General features: G+C 44.2%; 1 protein-coding gene across 1 annotated transcript in view; it reads left to right on the top strand.

The window, feature by feature from the left end:
* Nucleotides 1-23,076, top strand: part of LOC146175966 (uncharacterized) — a 28,891-nt gene extending 5,815 nt beyond the window's left edge. Inside the window, exons 2-5 of the mRNA XM_084580885.1 lie at nucleotides 11,053-11,191; nucleotides 14,314-14,459; nucleotides 21,012-21,144; nucleotides 22,554-23,076. Coding sequence (XP_084437011.1) covers nucleotides 11,053-11,191; nucleotides 14,314-14,459; nucleotides 21,012-21,144; nucleotides 22,554-22,833 — 698 coding nt within the window. The 3' untranslated portion in view covers nucleotides 22,834-23,076. The remainder of the gene's footprint in view (nucleotides 1-11,052; nucleotides 11,192-14,313; nucleotides 14,460-21,011; nucleotides 21,145-22,553) is intronic.
* Nucleotides 23,077-23,740: the final 664 nt, after the last annotated feature.

Genomic DNA, 23,740 nt, shown 5'->3' with positions numbered 1-23,740 from the left:
AATTCCGCTAGCTTTGTTCTTAGCAAGGCTGGCTAAGGCCCATTCAACTTCACTCTTCAGGATGCCCGGCTCGAGATCAGTAATCACAACCGTCCTATGTTGGGTTTGCACATCCGGGTCCTTCTTGTACAGTTCTTCTGTGTATTCCTGCCACCTCTTCTTTATCTCTGAGGCTTCAGTGAGGTCCTTGACTCGTTTGTCCTTTATCACGCCCAGCTTAGCACAGAAGCTTCCTTTGATATCTTTGATTGTCTTATACAGAGCTCTCGTGTTCCTTAATTGGCTGTTGTCCTCAACTGCTTGACACTGTATGTTCAGGAAGGCATTCTTATCTCTCCTTGCTATTTTCTGAAAATCCGCATTGAGAACCTTGTATCTTTCTCTTTCCCCCATACCTTTTGCCATCCTCCTTTCCTCAGCTATTTGCAAAGCCTCTTCAGATAACCAGTTTGCTTTTTTGCATTTCTTTTGCTTTGGAACTACCTTAGTAGCAACTTCTTGTATTATATCACGAACATCAGTCCACATCTCTTCGGGCTCTTTGTCTTCTAGATCTAATTCTTGAAATCGATTCCTCACTTCCACAGCATATTCTAATGGAATCTGATCCAGATCATACCTGAAAGGCCTTCTAGTTTTGTGCGTTTTTCTCAATCGAAGCTTAATTTTGGCAACAAGAAGCTGATGATCGGTGCCACAATCTGGCCCAGGCCTTGTTTTTACTGCTTGTATAGCGCTTCACCCATCTCTTCTGGCAAATAATATAATCGATCTGATTCCTGTACAGACCGTCCGGTGAAATCCATGTGTACAGGCGCCTCTTGTGCAGTTGAAAATGAGTATTCACTATGGTCAGGTTGTTTTCTTGACAGAATTCTACTAGCCTCTGCCCAGCTTCATTTGGCTCACCAAGACCGAACTTGCCTGTAATTCCGGATATTTCTTCACTCCCGACCTTAGCATTCCAGTCTCCTATGAGAAAAACGACGTCTGATGATGGGGTGCGGTCTAAAAGGCATTGTAGGTCCGCATAAAATCTCTCAACGTCAGCTTCTTCAGCAGCAGTGGTCGGTGCATAGACTTGGATAACTGTTATGTTGAAAGGGTGACCTTGGATCCGAAGGGAAATCATTCGGTCGTTTTTGGGGTTGTACCCTAGCACTGCTTTGCCCATTCTTCTGTTTACTATGAGAGCGACCCCATTCCTTCTCTTGGATTCGTGCCCACAATAAAAGACATAATGGTCGCCGGAGTTAAATTCTCCCATTCCGGTCCACTTGAGCTCGCTGATACCCAAGATATCAATGTTCAATCTGTCCATTTCTCGCTTGACGATATCCAGTTTACCTTGCGTCATAGATCTTACATTCCATGTTGCTATGTGATATATCTCCTTGCAACATCGGACTTTCCGGTTGCTTCCCGACACATCCACAACTGAGCGTCCTTTTGGCTTTAGCCCAGCCGCTTCATTCGTCCTGGAGCTACTAGGAATCGCCCTTTGTTCATCCCCAGTAACATGTGGGACGCCTTCCAACCTGGGGGGCTCATCTTCCGGCGCCATATCGATAATGGTATTGTGACTGGCCATAGGATTTTCTTGGCAGGAAATACTGGAGTGGGTTGCCATTACCTTCTCCAGTGAATCACATTTTGTCAGAACTCTCTGCCGTGACCTGTCTATCTTGGGTGGCCCTACACAGCAGAGCTCACGACTTCATCGAGTTTCGCAAGCCCCTCCGCCATGACAAGGCAGTGATCCATGAAGGGGTTGAAACGCTTATGAAGAATAATAACTGACGGCCCATCCTCAGTGCGGCGCAGATGCAAATTTGCGATACAGTAGCGACTGCACACGTGAAGACAAACGAACCAAACCCGGGGTCGCGTGCGCCACAAGAAAAAACAAGAACATACTGCACAAATAGTAATAAAAATAAAGAGCAAAATATTAGTTTACGAGTTTAGGCATCTGCTTATCGACAACTTATGTAACAAACCATATCGAGCTTTCACGTAATCAGGCAGTTCGTGAGGAGAGCTGTATCAGACGGCTCTTTTCGACTAAGATGGCACCTAATACATGGCGCCACAAGATTAGGACCGAATACATGTACAGTGTCCACCGTCCGTGGTGTCTGCTGGCCTTCAGGTTTTTACTCATTAGCATTGGTATCGCTTTCATATGGCATCTATAAGATTTTATTTCATGTCAGCTTCGAAAATCGCAAACGTTTTAATGCGCAGCACACTTGTTGATTAGCATATTAAAATGCGCAGACTCTCATCACAAGGGGAAACGGAATGAAGGGCAAAATATCCTCTTGGAATTAGCATAGCTTTCGAGTTCTTTAATTTAAAGCTCGTATACAGACGGTACCTTCCTCGGCTACCGAACAGTACAGGCTGCGGAAGACGCAGTGATATGGAGCTGACGTCTTGTTAAGGGTCCATAATCCTAATTAGCTCATACATGTTATACATGAACGCTTCAGCAATTACTGAGAAATAGGATCAGCTGCCCCAATTAAGCTCCTTGCGCGAAACTCATACCCCAGATTTTTACAAGATCTTGCAGGCTAGCAGTTCAATTCTGCTCCGCATTTAATTTCGGTATGCAGTCTGCGAGTCCGTAATTACGCATTCAGAATTACTATGCGCAGCAGCCATGGCGATCGCCACCTCTTCCAGCTCTGCAATTTTCCCGTGCCGAACAGAAAGTCGATTGACCGTCTGCCCCTGATGCACCAGCGATATGGTCGGACCCGCAGCATCCACGAAGGCTCCCTCTGATTTAGAGTAGCTCTTGTTCATCATCTTGGACCTCGCTCTCCTCTCTTGAAGTTCCGGGTGCATAATTTTAGGAAGGGGCAGAGTGAAAAACTTGTCCCTCCCCTCCTTCGCGATGTCTTGTCCTGCTTCCGCGTATCAAGGGCAGCTGATTTTTAAGTCTTCCAGAACCGCGCGCCCAGCTTTTGTTCCTGATAGTCTGGCATATTGGATTCAGAGATGGGCCTCATCAGATCGTCCATGATATTGTGCACTCCCAACTGTAGCAAGTGCGCTGTAGATGTTTTGACTGACAGTCCCAACGCTTCCTTGTATGCTGTTCTAATTATGACGTCGAAATGGTTTAGGTCGCACTTCCTCATCCGAAGGTACGGGGGCAGGTACATGATTCGGCTGAGTATAATGACTTGAACCAAGCGAAGAGTGTCTTTCTCCATCATCCCATTCTTTTTAGTGGTTATACGGGTGATCGTGCTAACTATACTTGTTCGCATACAGTAGGCAGCTTAGTAATCATTGGTGCTTTGGCACCCTTGTTGTTAACTAGCAGCCCCAGGATACGCGCTGTTTTCACCTCAGGAATCACAGCATCGAGCAGCGTAATTTTGACAGGGGCTTCATCTCCTGGGCTTTATCTCCTGGACTTCGCATGATAAGAAGTTCCGATTTTTCAGGAGAGCAGCAAAGCCCACCCTCTTCCGCATATTTCTAGACAGTCGAAGCAGTCTCTTGGAGCACCTCTTCCATCTCCCTCAGATTGCTTCTAGTCACCCATATAGTGATGTCATCTGCATAGGGGGCGTGCCGAATTCCCTCTATGCTATCGAGTTGTTCTGGCAAAAGCATAAGGGCAATGTTGAAGAGCAGTGGAGAGAGGACTGCTTCTTGTGGCCTACCTCTATAGTGTCCGTAGAGAGTGGTTGGGACCTCAAATAGCCAACCCTTGTATGGGCTTGTCTGTCTTGTAGCTAGTCTTCTAAGAGTGCGTAGAAGTAGTACTAGTGTTATGCAGCCCACGATGGATTGGCCGTAATGTTCTAGCTTTCTTTATTTACTATGCCAGTATAATATATACAGCTGAAAATTTAATTTGGCTTGGACATTCTCGTGAGTTTAGTTTTCGCTTTTGACTCGGCTCTCTGACCAACCTCGGACGGCAAGCCCTAGAAAACTAATTTCATTGCGACAGCAAAAGAATTGCTCCTTTAATTATTGTCGAGAAAGCGGAAGCGCAGTGATGCCTGATGCTGACACACTAATCATATTAGAAGGCACTTAAAGTTTAAGCTGCGTTGTTGTGCTTTAGACGATTAGTTCACAAAGCGTTCGAAGAGCCAAAGGTCAGTTTAAGAGAAGCCTGATTACAATAGACATAAAGGCTGTTTTCCCAACCACTGTTGCATACAATCTAACCTTCCTTCCTTCCTTGATCTAACTGAACAATGCTGCCATACGAGATGTGATTTACCCTTCGCAATAATCACTGTGATAGTTTACTGCTCTCGCCGCACTTCACCATACTGCTTTTCGCTGTTTTGTCGTCATGCTGTTTATTTTTCTCATTGGTTAAGCTTCTGTCTTTGTACTGTTCTTTTTCTTTTTTCTTTTTGTAAGCGCTTTGGTCGTTTTCCGAACATGCTCCTTTTAAGCGTGTCGTTTTCCTCTAGCGTTCTGAGGCTGTTTTTTAATGTAATGTCCCGACACATGTTTTTTCTTCAGATGTTTTTCCGCGCCCCCGTCTGGGCTGTTGTTACCCCCTTTACGTGTTCGGCACGGTCAATTAGCCGAAGCTTCTATGTCCGCTTTACTGTCTGGTCATTGACACTGCTGTGTTGTTTAAACTGACAGCTGCTTTCTCTTGATAAACACAAGCGAGCTCAATACCGCCCTAGGGCCGCCTGTCCATTCGATTAGCTTCCCGAAGTACGAATGAATGACCTTGCGTTCTTGAATTCCAAGCATGCGCATTACTTCAAAGCACTACACATCACCATATGAATCGACGAGCAGTAAACATGGCTTTAAACTATGCTAATTAGTGTGATTAAGTCTGTGCCACCTTTGCACCACGCAAGCAATAAATTATGACCACGCAAGTGCCATTTCCCGTCGTAACTTGTTGGCAGCAAGAGTTTGACGCGGCGAGAGAGTGTTACGTAATCAGAGAGACAACACGAGGGCGGCCGTTTACGCTCGGTCAGTTCAAATTAATATTCTGCAGGTAACAGAGTACGAGAGGGCAGGAGGAAAAAATAGAAGTGAAACAGGGCTTAGGTCTTTTGTCTTTTTGTTTAAAAGGAAAGCGAACGCCGAGGAAAAAAAAGCGACGAGCTTTGCTCGAACTATTCTTAACCATATTGCACTATCATTCACTACACTCATTTGCCATTCCTCACTGTCACTTTCATTATAGAGCTTACTGCCATCAGAGAAGGAAAGGTTTACCGATCTTGTACGACAGACACCGAACTGACCCATTTGATATTGATTCTTGGTGTGCAACTGTTAGTTTGTCCTTGTAATGAACGTCGGCAATCGTTGACGTCTTTGTTAAGGGGACATGAAACCTGCCTCGAATGCGGCATGCGGTCACGTTGCCATTTTCTCGTGTGAAAGCCTGCCCCGAGTACAAAATTGGTTTTCTCAGTCCTTCTCTTTCTCCTAATGAAGAGAGCGGGATAGCGTAGTGGTTTGGAATGGTTCCTATAGCCTTGAACAAGGAAGAAAAAATATATTGTTTTTAAATGCTGGCTTGCGTCCCATACCGTGTGAAAGTCTGCGCTTGTATGTATTTGAGTGAGAAAGGTTAGCTTGGCAGTGGCGGGTGAAATACCTAGTAAACTTGCGGGAGAGACGGAAACGAAAACTTATAGTGGGTACCTTTATTCAAAAACCACTTATTATGATTGTTGTCTTAGCGTGCATGATGCGTTGCATATATCTTGGGCGTTCAGCAGATCGCAAGGAGCCCATTCGCAAATATCATCGTGAATGCCCGACAGGCCGGATTTGGCACTGCTTCAAATAGCCTGGCCTATAGCTGTTCGATTCCTGGTCAATGGGCCTGGCCGACTTGCGTACACGAGGACGAGGCGCGCTGCCTACTGGGCATCGATGGACGCCCAAAGCGTCGTTGTTCACAACGCCTGAATTTTTTCCTGAATACCTATGACAAGGTCTGGGCAGCTACAAAACAATTATTTAATTTTATGGGCTGATGGCGGATTTTAACGTGAGACCTGGCAACAAAGGAAGGCGACCATCACCTTGTAGTTATAGACCTGTTTTCGGTAGTTGGCGCTATTAGCAATGCCGCCACCTCCCACTTCTTGAGTCACTGCACTCATGTAAAGATGCCAAAGGTATCTCTGAAATATTTCCCAATGCATGCAGATTACGCGCACTTCGCCGGCAGTCGCAAGACCTGATGGGACTGCTGACTACGAGCCGTAGGCAGATTGCCTCACTTTTCTTATCAGTGTGACAGAATATGAAGTCGTGGCAGTGAAAGCAAAAAACAAAGAATAATCTACACGTCTCAGCGTAGGCTTTACTGAGCGCTAACAGGAGCCCCGTAGCAATGAACACGGCAATAATATATTTCATTTTACGTCGCAACCACAAGTGCGTGAGTCTTCTGTCACATCCATGCATATGCGACTTCTCCATGAGGAGAGCGGACGGAGTAGGCAGGTCTTAGAGCACATGCCTTTAATGCTGGTAGTTTTGAGGGGGGCTGATACAGTGTACCGAATGATCGATGCTCGTAGGACGACGTAAATAGATCAGAGAGAAGAGAAACTGCATAATAAGTGTCTAATTTTAGCCAACAATACTTTCGGAGCCAACCGAATTTAGTGGAAAGTTTTCAGTCTTGTTTCTTCCAAAGCCTAGCCGCCCTCCGCGGATCATAACCGCTTAACGACGTAGGCAGCTTTTACATGGAAGCCAGACCATCATAGTACCAAGAAACAACATTTTGATAACACGTAACAGACATGCGTATTTGTACATTTGTAAACTTCTTCAGTGCTAGCAAATACACTTATAGGTTGTATGTGCACGTTTTTCCTTGGGGGCAAAATAGCGACTCTTAATTTGTAAAGGAAGTTCTTATGCTATGCCCAACTCTTTATCGGCAAGGGTATACTGTACTCTTCGTCTTGCAATGACGATCACGGTTGGCAGGAGATCAATAACACGGCTCCACTCCGAGCAGCTAGGTTCCAAATTCACAAGTCACTTCAGTTTCCTATTTTTTGATTAAAAAAAAAAAGAACCATGAATAATGTTGCGGGTCGTAGAAAAAAAAAAACATAGATTCAAAAACCAATCCTACGCTGAATGAGTTTATAATCCATTTGTGCGGAAAGCAAACCGGACTCTACATTGCTTTTGTTACCTTCCTTACGTACAAAGTGTGCTTTTTTCGATGATACAGGAAAAAAGGGATATCCAGCCTGAAGCACCTTTGAGGGTTATTGTGCAGTGATGCATCAGTGGGCTCTTATATTCCTCAAAGGACAAAAGAAAAGGCGAACTGAAAACATTGCCTTCGTTATTGCTAGCGCAAAAGAGAGATAGAGAGAGAGAGAGAGGAAAAAGAGAGAGAACAGCTAATATCTATTCCATCGGATCATTCCGCTCGACACGAATCTTTCTAAGTCCGCGCGTCTATTCATTCACGCTTGATAACCCTCCAAACTCAGCCACTATAATGCAAGGATAGCAATCCATAGTTGTTACTTCGTGCTCGGCCTGTATCAAGTGTCCCAAATAAAGGTAATCGTACTTTTAAAGAAGACAAAGTGTCCTACACCAGTGAAAAGAACTGAGGGCTGATGACGATGGCGAGGTCTAGTATGCAGTACTTTTTCGTTCTGCAAAGTTAAATCCTTTCTCCACTTCCCCATTATCCCCCCCCCCCTCCCCCCCAATTGCGCTTGCAAAGCCCTGTTGGAGGTATCAGCTGCGCTTAAAAGGGAAAATAGGATTTTGCTCTTTGAGGCACGCCTTGGGACGCTGAAGCAGCACCACTGTCCCGTGTAAGCCTTAATGTTGCGCGCTTTCTGTTAGGACCAGTAAACAAGGGATACTTAAACTAAATGATACGCTGGTGCCATATTTTATCCAGTGGTTCGCCGAGATGATGTGCAACTTCTGAATTGACACAAATTCATTCACGGCGACAATGATTAAAAAGTTAGTTTTAGTCTTTGCTCGTAGTTAACTTCAGAGAATGAAAAAATACCGCAGTCTAGCACTCTCAGCTAGTCCTGCCCTGTATAGGACAGTCCACGATTTTGAAACGTTTGGTTGCGTTTACCTCTTGCATATGCAGACGCTGTACTTATTGGTTGTGCGACTATTGACTGGAAACGGCTCGCTTATTTTATTCTCTTTCCAAATATATATACAGAAAACACTATCTTGAGATTATGACACGGTAGCGGCCTGCAGTATTTTAGTCCTTCCTCGATGCCAAAGGACACTCGACCCATACAAACTCCCGCTTGTACCGACGTTGTACGAGCCTGCCCATGGGGGTTATAGATGAGGCGTGACTTGCAACCAACGTTCCGGTTCAAATGGTCCAAATCTAGATTAAAATTCTTCAAATCATTTACTGTTGATGTTAGATCATTTTAGGACTGCGTTGATCTTTAATTCACGTTACATGCCATGTTTTATGACATTTACGTCATATTTTGCTTCTGACAAGGGCATCCCAAAATGCCGATGGCGCATCCCCTGGCGAATAAACCCTATGAGTCACAATAATCTCATACAGATTTCTTATACGAAACTCGTATAAGCCTCATATAATCTCATACAGGTATCATACAACGTATGAGAACTATATGAGATTGTATGAGATTTGTATGGGTTTAGTATGAGAAATTTATATGAGGTTATTGTGACTCATACGATTTTTTTCGCTAGGGTCTTTTTCAACTTAACGGAAGTCTTAACGCTTTCGCATCACAATGCTTAAGCAAGAAAGCGAAATGGCACAGACACGAAGGCTGAACTATGAAATAAACGTTGTAGCAAAATTACTGCCATTTACATTTATACACAGATGAAGAATGCCGCCTGTACTTCGGTTGGCGCAATCTTGGCACGGTGCCGATAATCTGAGGCTCGTACCCATCATGCGCAGAGCTAGTTTCACTGGCAGGTGAGTTGTCTTGTTGCGTCAACGACGAGCAAAGATAAGGTCAAGAAACAAAAACTACTAAGTAATTTTATGGGCAGCCTTTCTTTCAGCAGGCGAACGTCGTACATTTACGAAAACGATTGCGATATGCTTCGTTTGTAGAGGAGCCACACGTTTACTGCGTAAAGGACGTACACGTAGAATTAAAATGAGCATTAATTAATAATCAGCGCTGTCTTGTTTGATGCAGGATTCTACTATACATCGAGCATCTGAGCTTTTCCCCCTGCCCCGTTCGTTTTGGAGATTGTCAAGCCCTACGACATGCTTGCATGGCCTAGGAGTAGAGTGCATGACTCAGCATCCAAGAGCACTGGGAGATTACACCCTTCCACCTGAAATAAGCAACCAGAGTCGGCCGCTCCTACGAGCTTTGTAACAGCATGTGGTATCGTTTCATCAAACGATCCATCGACGTATCAGTGCTGGGCCCTGTCACCTGCCAAGTACAGCCTACTAGAGTGATTCCCATGAATTTGCGCTCACAACACCGACAACGTCGACTCCTGATGTTCTGCAGAACGGGGCCTTTGGAAATCCCGAATTGAGCAAATGGAGAAGATGCTAGCTCACTTCTGGAGGACCAAATTGTAGTCATACAACAGGCGAGGCATGCAGCCGTCTCCTATGGGGTCTTGTGCTATGGTCTACACTTAAAATTTCTTGCTCAACCATAAGTATTAATCAGTAAATCGCCTGATCAAGTAATTATGGGGAACAAGTTCTCAAACCACATGGTTTGCTCTTCGGCGAAGTAGAGGGGAAGTTATGACCTTGCCCCCGCCCCCGAAGATCAGAACTCTGGATGGAGTGGAGGAGGCTTCGTCCTCGCATACGAGGGTCACGGGGTTCTCTAAGGTGCCGCAAGTGACTGACTATCCCGCTAGAAACTGACCCTGTGGCCTTGGAACTTCTTATCAACCTTGACCGTCGTGTTGAATCATGTTCCATAACTCAAGTGGCAGTGGGAATTCGCAAAATTTAGTACTCTTGCTAAGGCCCCAAAGCAAGAAGATTACCAGCTTACCAACCTTAAGCTTAGGGTACCAACTTTCCCAGATATCTCTTTTATTAGAAGAAAATTATTCGAGCGCGAAAAAAAAAAATGCCAGCGACGCTATTCTAAGTGTGATGTAGAATATTTTGAAGCTCACCTCGTGAAGCAGAGCGTGACAGGCGGTATTGTGAGTGCAAAAGAAGTAGTGAAGCTCACGGCAGTAGTTTTCTATAGGCTTCGCGTCTTACCTAATATTCAAGCACTGGTATTAACTGTAACAAATTGCAATAGAGGGCAGCGTTATTTTTTTACAAAGGAAAGGATTGCGATTTCATGTTGAGAGTCGTGCTTATACGCCTGAAAATTATTCATTTGTTCTCTCCCGGAAGGTCAGTTCCTGTTTTAAATCCTATAGGGCGGACGCCCCACAGGGGTGGCGCAGTGCTTATGGCGCTCGACTACTGTTCCCAAGGACGCGGGATCGAATCCCGGCCTCGGCGGCCGCTTTTCGATGGAGGCGAAAAGCAAGGCGCCCATGTGCTGTGCGATGTCAGTGCACGTTAAAGAACCCCAGGTGGTCGAAATTTCTGGCGTCCTCCCCTACGGCGTCTCTAATAGCCTGAGTCGCTTTGGGACGTTAAACCCCCCAAACCAAACCAAACCAGAACATACTGCTGCCAACGGCTCGTTGTAGGCAATATTGGGCAGGTTGTATTTGCTTTTTTTACAGCGCTAACTACTACAAAACGAAGGTTATCGGCCTAAGTTAAGCATCTCTGACCGTCGAGTGTCAGTGCATGAGTGGACATCTAGGGGACGGAGTGACACCTCGCACGAAGTGCCACCCCACGCTAGTGCCATCACATGAACACCCCTTGTAATTACTCCTGCTCCGCTAACCTTCGCAAAGCAGAGTTCAATTTGCGAGTGCTTACGTCCGGCAAATGCAGCGATTGTGAACGTGCCCACAATTGAAATAGATATGGACAGGTTATCCGCCTTACAGAGCATGTGATTACCATGAATTTCTATTTTCATCTTCTAGGCATCGCCCTGGGCAACTCATTGATGGATTCTCCGCAATGCGCCACCAGCATCCTGGACGGGTGCGGCAAGGCGTTCATCCCTTACGCGGACACCACCCGGATGGCCGAGAATGAGGAGGAGCTGAAGGAACAGTGCGCGTAAGTGCCCTGGATGATCCCCTTTCGACAGAAGCCGTTTTAAAACAAATAAGTGTACTCGTTCATCTGGCGAGTCCTTCAGATGTATTAGGAGTTCATCATGATGTTATTTGATGCTAAAGCTGTAGTAACTCTTGCTTAGACTTAGTGCTTCTACGGCAGGTACAGCGATATTTGGAAGCCGAACGCGCTACCAGAACTACCTGGATGATCTGAAGACCTTGCTGCGCTTTGTATACGGCCAGCGACCGCCTTTCGTGTGATGGCTTCATGCTCTGTACTTTGCGATGTGATAACCGGCTGAAGTGCACATATGGCAATACGGTAATCCCGCTTCTCTGATAAGCGTTATTTATATAACTACTGCATTTTTTATTGCAGAAAGATTGCCCTTTGGCATCACTGAAACGCATACTACTCCAATAGGTAGTAAAATCTATATTTATACATAGCGCGGTTGTGGAGTATAAAATACGTCGGTTGTTTTAATTTCTTTATTTAGGTGATAGTTGGCATGTTTTCTGGTTCAGACATTTTATACGTTCACTGTGCGTTTTGAGCACACCGTTATTGACTCGTTTGGATCGATTCGCAGCAATCACTCTGAAATAGAAATAGCATGAATTAAACCGAAAGCCACTAGTTTTATGTACGATGGGGTGATGCGCATGCCTGAGTTCGAAAATAAAACGTTTATAGCCTGACGTCGAAACCTATTCACTACGTAACATTGACAGGGCGTGAAACGTACTGCATATATAACGTTTTACATTAGCTCGTACTATTGGCGACTGGCTTGTATTAATATACCTGATGTTTTTTCCACATACGCTCGCATTCCCGTCAACTTTTGCTACCGATAGATAATACGCGTGCACACACACTAGCCTACAGCAATCGTACGGTATTACGCTGCCCCGCTGCCTGGTAGGCGAGACATGGCTTTCGAAGTCGTCTGGAGTTAAACATAAATCACTGGGAAGGTGAATGAACGAAGAGACCGGTTTCGATATCTATAGGACACTTGTAAATGGCACAAATGTAAAAGCGCCGTTCAGCGTACTGGACGCCCTGCAGCAAAAGGCACGAAATTACCATAGAAATCAAAGAAACTAAAACACTTTGACAAACCGCACAAATACCAAGTGCGACGTGACAATCGCACTAAGAAAGCAGTGCTAGCGGTAACAAACGTCTGAATGTACGCATCTCTGCAACGTATACGCCCCATGCACTGTCTATAGGGGCGCCACTGAAAGCCACCTATCGGTTGTTTTCAAAAGTCTTTCCGGGACGGGAGTTGCGGCTGCTCATGCGTCGCTGCGAGGATTGGCGATGCTCGCGAGGGCGAATTTTTTCAGCCTGATTTACTGTGGGTATGCTGCATTGACTGATAAATTACTTAACAGAATAATCAGTGGTTTTTTTTTTCATTTACCCTGCCTCTGCTTTGCAAGCTCTCTCAATATGTGCTCATGGTTCCTCGTCTAGATCCAATATATGAGAGATTTTTCATGCCCGCAGTTACACCGTTCCAGCACCGTTCTCTTATAGGCACATCGCTTCATCGGTTGAATTAACAAAACTAATGAGGTGCCGTTAACCGTCCCATGTCGCTGAAAATTCGGCGCAGTCGTCGATCTCGTTAGCCGTGAACAAAAAATCCGCATGGAAAATTCAGGAGCAGTTTGAAATGTTCAGATTGACGCTTAATTTCTCAAGTTCCCTAACTAAAGGAAGATATTTGAGCCGAAATGAAAACGGAGTCACCTTTGACTGTGATTGTTAGTCGAACCTAGGAACTTCATGCTGTAAGACACACACACGCTAATAGGTCGCGAAGGCTCCCTTGTTCAATCTGAATAAAGGTAGACTTACTGAATTCGCCATGCGAGCGGGGTCCGACAACGCAATAGCGTTTTGACCTTAATAGGCGATGCTTAAATAAGCACCCCGATGTTTAAAGCATCCCTCACGGACTTAGCAGTAACGATGAATCCCTAAATTATATGGCGCGTGCGTCGACAACACTCATCGGTTGCACTAACGCACAATGAAATCGTCTTCCTTGAGAGAACAAGATTTTTTGCCTCATGTTTTCCGTTTTCATCTTCCACGAATAGTGACCGACCACTTATGTGACCACAATGATTTGTTTAGTGTAAAAGCACTTATGATCGTCAAAGGCGAGCAAAAATCTTGCTCATGACTCGCTTATATGCCACAGCAACTGGGACGCCAGCCGCTGTAGAGCTACCGAAGCGGATAATGTTATGCACTATATATATATCAGTGGGCTTCCATTCTATGGCATCGGGCGCATCTTTTTCTCGTATGGCATAATTGACGAACCTCCATTCTTTTCCCTCCTTGGTAACGAAATTTTGACGCAGCCGTTCTTAGTGCAGCATTTAATGTGACGTCACACGATTTCGTTTCTTATTTAGCATGTATCGCATAATCAAGTTGAAAGTTAGTTTGCGATTGGCATTCGAACTGATGACATACCTACCTGTTGAAACGTAAGCTTCGCAATAAAGAGGTTGAGTACTGTACAAAACTCTGCGCTAGTTTCTCAATGCTAAACCACTAGGCTAAATGGTACCAAACTATAGCCAGACACTGCTTCCGTATTTCTCAATCGGTTTAGCCGAGTGAAACAGCGGCTAACTTCTTCTTTTTGTATATTAGCCTTCTCAGATGTATAATTATAGCGCTGTTTTCTCCTAAATAAACGGTTATTCGCGAGTGAGCGCTTTTGCTGTGTCGTCTTTTAATGTGTTGGAGGCGAAAAGTAAGGCGCCCGTGTGCTGTCGATGTTAGTGCACGTTAAAGAACCCCAGGTGGTAGAAATTTCTGGAGTCCTCCCCTATGGCGTCTCTCATAGCCTGAGTCGCTTTGGGACGTTAAATCCCACAAACCAACCAACCATCGTCTTTTAATGTGTAATCGTGTTTATCGTTCGTATTAACGAATACATACAAGCAAGCCTCTTATGACGTTAATCTTCTGTAGTTTGTGCAATGTCGCAAAAAGTGAATGAAAGTGTATTTGTAGATAGATCTGAAACTATTAACGCTATAATTGAACATACATTCATCTCCCTGCCTTTATCTTCCCAGGCTGCACTTCAAGCAGCTTCGGTGTACCCAGAACTACACAACGCAGTGCGCCGTAGGCTTGCCCCGTGTGGCCGCCTTGTTGGCCCTAGACGCTGCGGACGAGAATATCGAGGCTGTCTGCACGCCGGGCACGGACCTGAACATGAGTGAGCACAATGGCATTACGTGGTTCTCTCTGCATGCTATGCCCGGGTTTACTCGAGTACTGTCATGAAAGCTTGCTACGACGACAGTGAGAAGACATTCGCTGTCAAACGCGATGTCGGCAGGAACACAAAAGATACCTGATACAAAAATCACAGTGAAGCATTGGGAAGCTATTTCGGCTAGTGCAGATAGCTGTCTGGGTAATTAAGTACTTCAGCATCGTTGCGACGAGTTGTCTTCGCTTAAGATAAAGTCAGTACACTTAGAATGGAGCTGGAGGACACTGTGGTACATATCGAATATGTGGACATGAAGGGTCTATAACGAAAACAGAAGGCAGCTACGACATGCACCTACGTACAGCCTTTATCAAATGTTTACAGCTAAGAGGGTTTGCTTTTAAGCCGCATAATATTACTTCCATAATAACTGTGGAAGGTCTAGCCATTGGAGAGGGTAGGACGAAAACTCTTCTTGCCTTCAGCAAGTATGGAAACCTGGGAACGCATTACGAGCCACAAAGTATCGCTCAGAAGTAGACCCCCTGGGCTGTAAACTTTTGATAAAGGCTGTACATACACAGACCAAACCATATCCCTGATCTCGTCCTTGCATACATGTAAGACGTTTCTAGAACTTAAAGTGGGTGGATTGATGAACGTTCAAAATTTTCTAATAGCACGGAAATTCTCGACAGTTTTTACGTCGTTGTCGTCACCAAACACCATCGTCATCAATCGGACTACAGCCATCTCAGGACTAAAACCTGTCTTAATTCACTGTGGTTATTCGTGCCTGCTAGTCTACTCGTTAGTCTCCACCCGTCGGCCTCGCAGATAAGCATGGACGTAATGGTTGCATACTTTTGAGGTTGTTGCTATAATTTGAAAAGAGACTTGTTTAATGCACTGCAACCTAGTCTTATTGTAATCATAAGTTCTTTCTCATCGGATGGGCTCCGCGTAAACTAGCTGGTTTGTATGTAAAGTCATTCGCAATGTGAAAGGGAACAAATTTTTTTTTCACAAAATTGCGAATATCGGTATTTCTTCATTAAATATGAAGACGACCTTTGGATATGATGCATCAAAAGGAAGCCTACTAGAAGAAAGCTCCGCTTGGCGCATATAATTATGCAATCAATAAATCAGTGGTCAAACTATGTTCCCTCCCATAATGCTCATGACTGTGCATCACCAGTTCAGGAGCCAGGTCAGCCCTTTTTTTTTTCATAACCGGGAGATAAAACGGAATAAAAAATTGGCTGAGGCTTAACTTTGCTAAACCTAGTTAAGCGAAGCGAAAACGTCGTTTAGCTGGCTTAGCTTTGGTTAGACTTGGGTGTAGACATGGTGAGGCATGGGTTTGCAGCAATTAAATTGCCGAGACTATGGAGTCAAGGACGCCTTCAACGACAAGAGGGAAGACATACCGTCAAAAGTCAAGTGGTGCTACACTATAGGCGGTAACATGGTTAAGCTGTATAGTCATCGTATACAGTGTGACCTCTGGCTCGTTGAAGGTCAAGCGGACTTCTAGGTTGATGCAACTTCGTGCTGCAGCCTATTTCGCCCAGTTTGCAGATTAGCCCGTCCCATATGCTAATCAAGCCGTCAGTTCACGCTCGCGTTATATCGCTAAAATGAAATGATGTGAAAGCTTTCAAGCACATCGGGTACAACTTTACCCCTATCCTTCAATTATTTGATTTTACCTGCAGATAACAAACGACATGAGCTTTCACACATTAAAAACTTACATATTCCTGCAAGAGAGAGGGAAAAACATTACATAGAAAAACAATCTTTTCTTTTTTTTTTAGCGTGTTGCAAGATCCGGCTTCCGCTACAATATTTGCATCCGGAATTCGACTTCTGCTTCATAATGTAGTAGCAGGCTTTAAGTGCTCGCTATCTACTCCATCGCCTTCGTTTAGCTGAGCGTTCTATAAACAAAAGCTAAGATACTACTGTTTGCGCTTAAGACGTACGCGAGGCAGAGGAGAACGAAAAGGAAGGAAACACTTTGTTCGAGACCACGAAAGTGGCGGCTTAATAATTCCGCAAACGGGCTTCAAATTACGCTCTCGCGTATACGCTACACCTATCGCGTATATAAACTATAGATTGTAATTCACCTTCGTTCGTGGCCCTTCCGCTGAGCAGCCTACTATGCCGACCTCAGGGCATGAGTGCAGTTACCTGTAGCTTAATGTGACTTTCTTGATGCACCGCAGTTATTCTGCTGACGTGCACAAAAGGAGCGTTACCGTATACCCTGTTACTGCCGCGCGTTCAAGGACGCTGACTGTCCTGTAAAGCAGGCTTACCTCCTTTCCATCTCATATTTGGGGTATCGTTTTGTTTTCCTGGTCACAAACGATAGGAACTCTCGTTTCTATGTGGTTTCCAGTACAAATGTGGCTCACAGGTGTATGAATGGCGCACTGTGCAATATTTTAGAACTTCTAATTGGGCTAGTTGGCGCACGGCTTTTCTTTTTAATGACGAGTCGCGCGCACAAAAACGAAAAAAAAAAACTCACTCACAAGAAGAAAACAAAGAGGACAGAAAGCGTGCAAACTATACCCTGGTTGCATTCAAGTCGCTTTTTATAGCCAATGTACTGATGTAAAATAGGAAAAGAACTTCCTGCGCGGGCTTTGTTGTCCTTTTCGTGGTCTTGATTTGCAATATTTATCTCCCCCTCGCCCCTTGTTTAGGCACGTGTCACACTGCCTATATGATTCTGAGCGACTAGAATGAAACCAGTTGACAGTTGGCATTATGATCTCTGTTTTCTTCCTGTGACTGTTGTTTGTGCGCACAACTCGTCAATAAGAAAAAAGAAGTACAATACTTACACCCTCTGTTTAGTTAGGTTTGCTTTTTAATGTCACGGTTTGTTTGTGTGTTCATATATCTTACATGGTATCCGTGCATTCAGGCTATATGCTTTTCATACAGTGGTGATCTGATTAAACGGGTCACATCAAGAGTTGGGATTCGCCAGGGTTTGGCGTTGACACAGAAGTGACGGAATTAGCCTCATTCCTTTAGGTGCAACGAGAGTGGGAGCGGTTTACGATGTTCGGGCTTAATTTTCCGCCTTCCATGCGCCAAGGTCAGATTCGCTATGTAAAGAGGAAGTCACGATCTATTAAGCTGTAAATGCGAGATGTTGCCAGGTATTTTCATCGCAACGCTTTATTGCAAAATGAAAACCTTTCATACGTTTGGAACCTGCGCGGTGCTAATTGGCACGCTTTATGCAGCTGTTGATCAAGGCTTCCTGCCATTTTCTTGGCTTCAGCGCAGAAGAACGTTGCTTCACCATAAAGTTGCGATAATCGGAGCTTCTTCGTGTACGCTCCCGAGTAATTATGGTTCCAGAAAATGAATGTGGAGCGCTGTTTCAATGTATTATGCAAGCGCTTTCACCCTTTTACGGACTAGTCATCGACATTCGCGCGTGCTGGTGATTGCAAACATGAAGACAATTGTTTTTAATCACTACTCTTGTTAGATTATCACGAACGCTTATTTTAGCAGCTTCCATGCATTCCCTATAGTCAATATACGGTTACTGCTGATTGCCTAATTGTTGTGTAATAGGTTATATTATAAGTCAGTGAAAACATTGCTACGCAAACAAAATAAAATCAAATGCATAGGCCGTTCACAATGATGTGAATATGACGTCGTGTTTTATTACAACACATAGCCAAATTTGAAAACAAAGGTACATTCGCAAATTATTTTGTCTTGTTAACTTCCATTTATGCATAGAAATTATATACGATTTGCACAAGGAAGGAAATGCTCTCTTATGTGACAGGTGGATGCCGGTTAAATGTTTGATTTTGTTTTATGTTATAGGATTTCACGTCCCAAAAATTGAATATGACGTTGTGTTTTATTACAGCACATAGCCAATTTTGAAAACAATGGTACATCCGTAAATGATTTTGTTTTGTTAACTTCCATTTATGCATAGAGATTATATATTCTTTGCACAAGGAAGTGGAAAACAAAGATACATCCGTAAATGATTTTGTTTTGTTAACTTCCATTTATGCATAGAGTTTATATACGCTTTGCACAAGGAAGGAAATGCTCTCTTATGTGACAGATGGATGCCGGTTAAATGTTTGATTTTGTTTTGTGTTAAAAGATTTCAAGTCCCAAAAATTGAATATGACGTGTTTTATTACAGCACATAGCCAATTTGGAAAACAAAGGTACATTCGTAAATGATTTTCTTTTGTTAACTTCCCTTTATGCATAGAGATTATATACGCTTTGCACAAGGAAGAAAATGGTCTCTTATATGACAGGTGGATGCCGGTTAAATGTTTTTGTTTTGTGTTATAAGATTTCACGTCAAAAAATTGAATATGACATTGTGTTTTATTACAGCACATAGCCGATTTTGAAAACAAAGGTACATCCGTAAATTATTTTGTTTTGCTAACTTCCATTTATGCATAGAGATTATATATTCTTTGCACAAGGAAGTGGAAAACAAAGGTACATCCGTAAATGATTTTGTTTTGTTTACTTCCATTTATGCATACAGTTTATATACGCTTCGCACAAGGAAGGAAATGCTCTCTTATGTGACAGGTGGATGCCTGTTAAATGTTTGATTTTGTTTTGTGTTATAGGATTTCACGTCCCGAAAATTGAATATGACGTTGTGTTTTATTACAGCACATAGCTAATTTTGAAAACAAAGGTACATCCGTAAATGATTTTGTTTTGTTAACTTCCATTTATGCATAGAGGTTGTATATTCTTTGCACAAGGAAGTGGAAAACAAAGGTACATCCGTAAATGATTTTGTTTTGTTAACTTCCATTTATGCATAGAGATTATATACGCTTTGCACAAGGAAGGAAATGCTCTCTTATATGACAGGTGGATGCCGGTTAAATGTTTTTGTTTTGTGTTATAGGATTTCACGTCCCAAAGCGACTCGGAGTATAAATTATATGGAGCCACCAGGCTATGAGTCACCGCAGAATACACGGGCACTCTGCGTGTCTCCAGTATCCTTGTGTTCAGCAGACGGGCGCCCAGACCAATGACCGGACCAGGAGGGTCGCTCTTGGAAGGAAAGAGTCTCTCTTTCAAAAAAAAAAAAAAGAAAAAGAAAAAGAAAAGAGAAGCTCTTGCTCACAGCGCGAAATGACTGAGCAGTTTGGCCGTTATTTTTAGCGCATTTCATCTGGACGTAGTGGAGGACAGATGACGACTGCCGCCTTTCCTCATTACCAAAATGTAAAATGATCCTTATTGTGCGCAAGGGCAACAGATACAAATGACAGGCAGTTCAAATCCTGAAAGAGATTGACTTGAGCCAGGCGCTGGTAATGTATAACCGATTTGGCACATGCATTTGATCGCATCGCTATAATGATTCGTCATTAGTATTTAGGGAGAACTGTATGGACAGTGCATGACAATTTATGGCTTATGTAAATTGCACTTAGGGGACGTCCAAGAAAAAGTCCACGTCACTTTAGGTTCTCACAAACGCTGCGCTGATTAGTTTTACACGAACAAAGGAACTGGACAAACGCTGAGGTTAAGCGCAATTTTTGCGCTTAACCTGCAGCGCTTAACCTAAGCGCTTAACCTCAGCGTTTGTCCAGTTCCTTTGTTCGTGTAAAACTAATCAGCGCATCATTTGTGAGATGTTCCAACTAGCTCAATCTCAAGGACTTTTTGTCACTTTAGGTACCGCCGCTAACCAAAGATTAATAAAAAAATGGAAGGAGAGTGAGGAGACAGGGACTGCGTTTCGCCGCGCGATGAAGTATTGCGTATAGTTGCACCGTCTTTTGTTTTTGAAGCGTTAGCTATAAAGCACCGTTCCCCGAAAACTGAGGCGCAGGCGCTGTTTGCGTTTTGCGCAAAAATCGCCGGCATTCCTTTGCCAGGCGGCAGTTGGCAGGTGACTTGGTCGGGCTCCGATTGGTCAGCGGGTTGTGTGACGTCACGAGGTCACGTGACACGCCCAAGTTGACAGGAGCTGCCAAATAATCCGGCAGGTTTTTTGGGATGCGAGGGCGAGGTGAGGATGATACCCGTTACCTATGAGTCCCCGAGTCGGACATCACGTCTATAGGCCAGGCTGGTACTTTCATTCGGCTTAGTTAAAATGGAATGGTCATCCAGGTCGGGTGATCTTTCACGCATAATGATAGCTCACAATTGTATGCTTATGAATATAAGTGTGAGTTTACAGAAGCACAGATTGAGGGGCTAGTATGTACCCAAACGAGGATCCGCAGGGGGGAGGGAACTTCCCCCACAATTTATTAAAACCTATTTTTCCTCCCTAATCACGAATGCCGAAGTCACATTCTTCGTTCGGAGACCATAGCACAGTTGCCTGCCGCACTAAAACGGCGGCACACTAACGAGGCCCATTTAGAAAATGCTCCTTGCCTCAGCTTTAATGAACCAAGATGGGCTCTCATATATATTTTAGAGTACGTAATTTCTAGCTTATTTCTTTTCAACATGCTTCATCATTCAATACAGTGTACAACAACTCGATTCGGTGCATCAACAAGGTTGGTGTCCAGATGAACGCCTGCATGCGTGACCTGGTTGTCGACCTGAACACTGCCGTTGCCAAGGCGCCGCTGGAGAGCCAGGTAGCCTACGGCTGCTGGTAAGACATGCACACTCTTCTTATTGATTCGCTAAATTTCCTCGTCCTAGAACAAAACATACCAATGAAACCATTGTAGTGAAGCTGCACGTTTTGCTCCCATTTTAACGGGTGCCAACTCACGCGTACAGCAACCGTGCGTGGGATTGGTTCAGCCAGTTATTATGAGGGACTAGCATGCTCAGGAGCTGCTATAAAAAGCCTTGCTTTAAATTCTGCTTTCGAGTAATGGAATTGAAAAATGTTACATTATAATTTGACCTTTTTCCTACAACGGGATGCTGATACCATTTAACTGCTTGCGAAACAGAAATGCTGCTTTGAGGATGATTACAAAAAGGGATCTGGTTCCGATAGAGATGTATGCCCAGTTCGCATTTGTTTCTAAACATTTGAATTCTATGTTTTCAATAGTTAACTTAAACGAGTGAACATTTAGATGATATACCTATTTACGGAATACGGGTATCTCTTGCAGGCTTTTTCGCGCAATACCAAGGAGACCCGTCCTAATTGATATTAACCTAAGAAATTAGTCTGCATATGTTATGACTGCCATGTGCCCGTCAAATTTATTGGCAGTGCTGAGAGCCGTTAAGTGCCGTTTCTGTGCAAATGATCTGCTTGGGCAAATATGGGCAGAATCAGCCCATTTTTAGCTTCCGTCGCCAGGTCTCGCACGTTTTCCTATATATCTTACTGGCACACCTAGCATGCGCCCCGCCGGGGTGGTGCAGTGGCAAGACGCCCGACTACTGTCTGGAGTTCCGGGGCTCGAACCCGACCTCGGCGGCTGCGTTTCGATGGAGGCGGAACGAAGTGGCGTCCGTGTGCTGTGCGATGTCAGCGCACGTTAAAGATCCCCAGGTGGTCGAAATTACTTCGTAGCCCTCCACTACGGCTCCCCTTTCTCTCTTTCTACTTTCACTTCCACCTTCATCCCTTCCCTTACGGCGCGGTTCAGGTGTCCACAGAGTAAGTGTGACAGATACTGCGCCTTTCCGTTCCTGTGAACCAATTATTATTATTATTATTATTATTATTATTATTATTATTATTATTATTATTATTATTATTATTATTATTATTATTATTATTATCACCTAGCATGGTGCGTTTGTCGCTAGCCAGGTTTTCTATGGCCAGCTTAGTGTAATCGTGCCTGCCCTGGCACAAGGTCTGGGAGGAGCTTAGTGCGAAATTACAAATACTACTTAATCTCTCACTTTGTTCCACCTAGATGCGTACGCCTTTGGAAGTAAACCCCCTCGTTCCATATCGGGAATTGTTTTGCTGAGGGTAACATGCACGCAGCATCAGGTCAAATAGAAAGTAATAGCTGGACTGGAACAGTTGCCATTGACCATACGGGGTCGGTGATTCCCACGTTTTACTGTGTGCGCGCACAGTTACTACTACGATCTTCTGAGCTGCTACAACAAGGCCCTGGTTGACTGCAAAGAAACCCAAGCTCCCAGACTGGCGGCCACGCTGGCGGAGAACGTGTTTGGACAGACCCTGGGGCTAGTTTGTGGAGTATACACCAAGGGCTCGCCTGCATGCGAGGAGCTGCCACAGCTGAAGAAGCTCGATGCCTCTGAGCTGGACACAGATAACTTTATCGTGCCTCTGGTCACCCTGGCGAGCACCCTCAAGCACTCCAAGGTCGTCCGTAGGCAGCTGCTATGATGCGGCAGCAGCATTGCGTTATTGTGTATTTGGACCTGAATGAAAATTGGCACCCGGCAGGATAGTTTATCTCTGTCACCTTATTTGGAATCTTTCCTGCTGCGGAATTTTGCATAATCTTTCAGGTTGAGAAAAACAAAGTGTAGCCTACTGACGGTCTTTGCTGAATGAATCATGCAAGTACAAATTGTGGTTGGTTCACAGAAAGCAGATATGCTCAATTATTTTGTTCTGAAGCTTCCAAGACTTTTATCACTTAATTACGGTATGGTATGGACGAATAAAGCGTTTTTCTACCATGTTGCAACGATTTGTACTTTCGATGGAAGAGAATAGAGAATTCAATAAGAAGGATACGGCATAACATGTGTGCTTGATCAGGCATTTATAGTCAAGTGAATAGATAATATATTCAGCAGTTCGTCCCAATGGTGTAAAGTCTGTCTAAACGCCACTGTTCTCGGAAACCTGCCTAACTGCATCATTAAGATGTAGCTCTGTTGGCAGGTGCCCAATAACAGTAAGGTAAGTATAGTAGGATACGGTAAGCGGTGTAATGTAAGGTCTTCTTGTTGACGTATAACGCCAACGTCCGACAAGGCATTTGGGCACTTCCAGGCACATTTCAGGTGCAGTTATGCCTTATTTCAGATTGTTTCGCTTTGTTCTCGACTTTGTGGTAATAATAATGCATGGTATACTCAAGCTCACTCTGCCACCACCCAGCTTTGTGCACATGTGCAATTTGTGAAAAGTTTGAAGCCCTAGAGCATTCGTTGTGACCAACACCTTGTGGTTAATAATGCATGCTCAACGTCTTCTGAACTTTGGAATATCTTTTGTCCTGGCACTGCAATGAACAAGACTTCCAAAAACGTTGCAGGAGTCCGCTACAGGGCTTAGAAGA

The sequence above is a fragment of the Amblyomma maculatum genome, chromosome 10 (assembly GCF_055883805.1).
Source record: "Amblyomma maculatum isolate TAMU_Amacu chromosome 10, ASM5588380v1, whole genome shotgun sequence".
Classification (NCBI taxonomy): Eukaryota; Metazoa; Arthropoda; class Arachnida; order Ixodida; family Ixodidae; genus Amblyomma; species Amblyomma maculatum.
The sequence above is the reverse complement of the archived record's forward strand: the minus strand, read 5'-3'. Positions and strand labels throughout refer to the sequence as shown.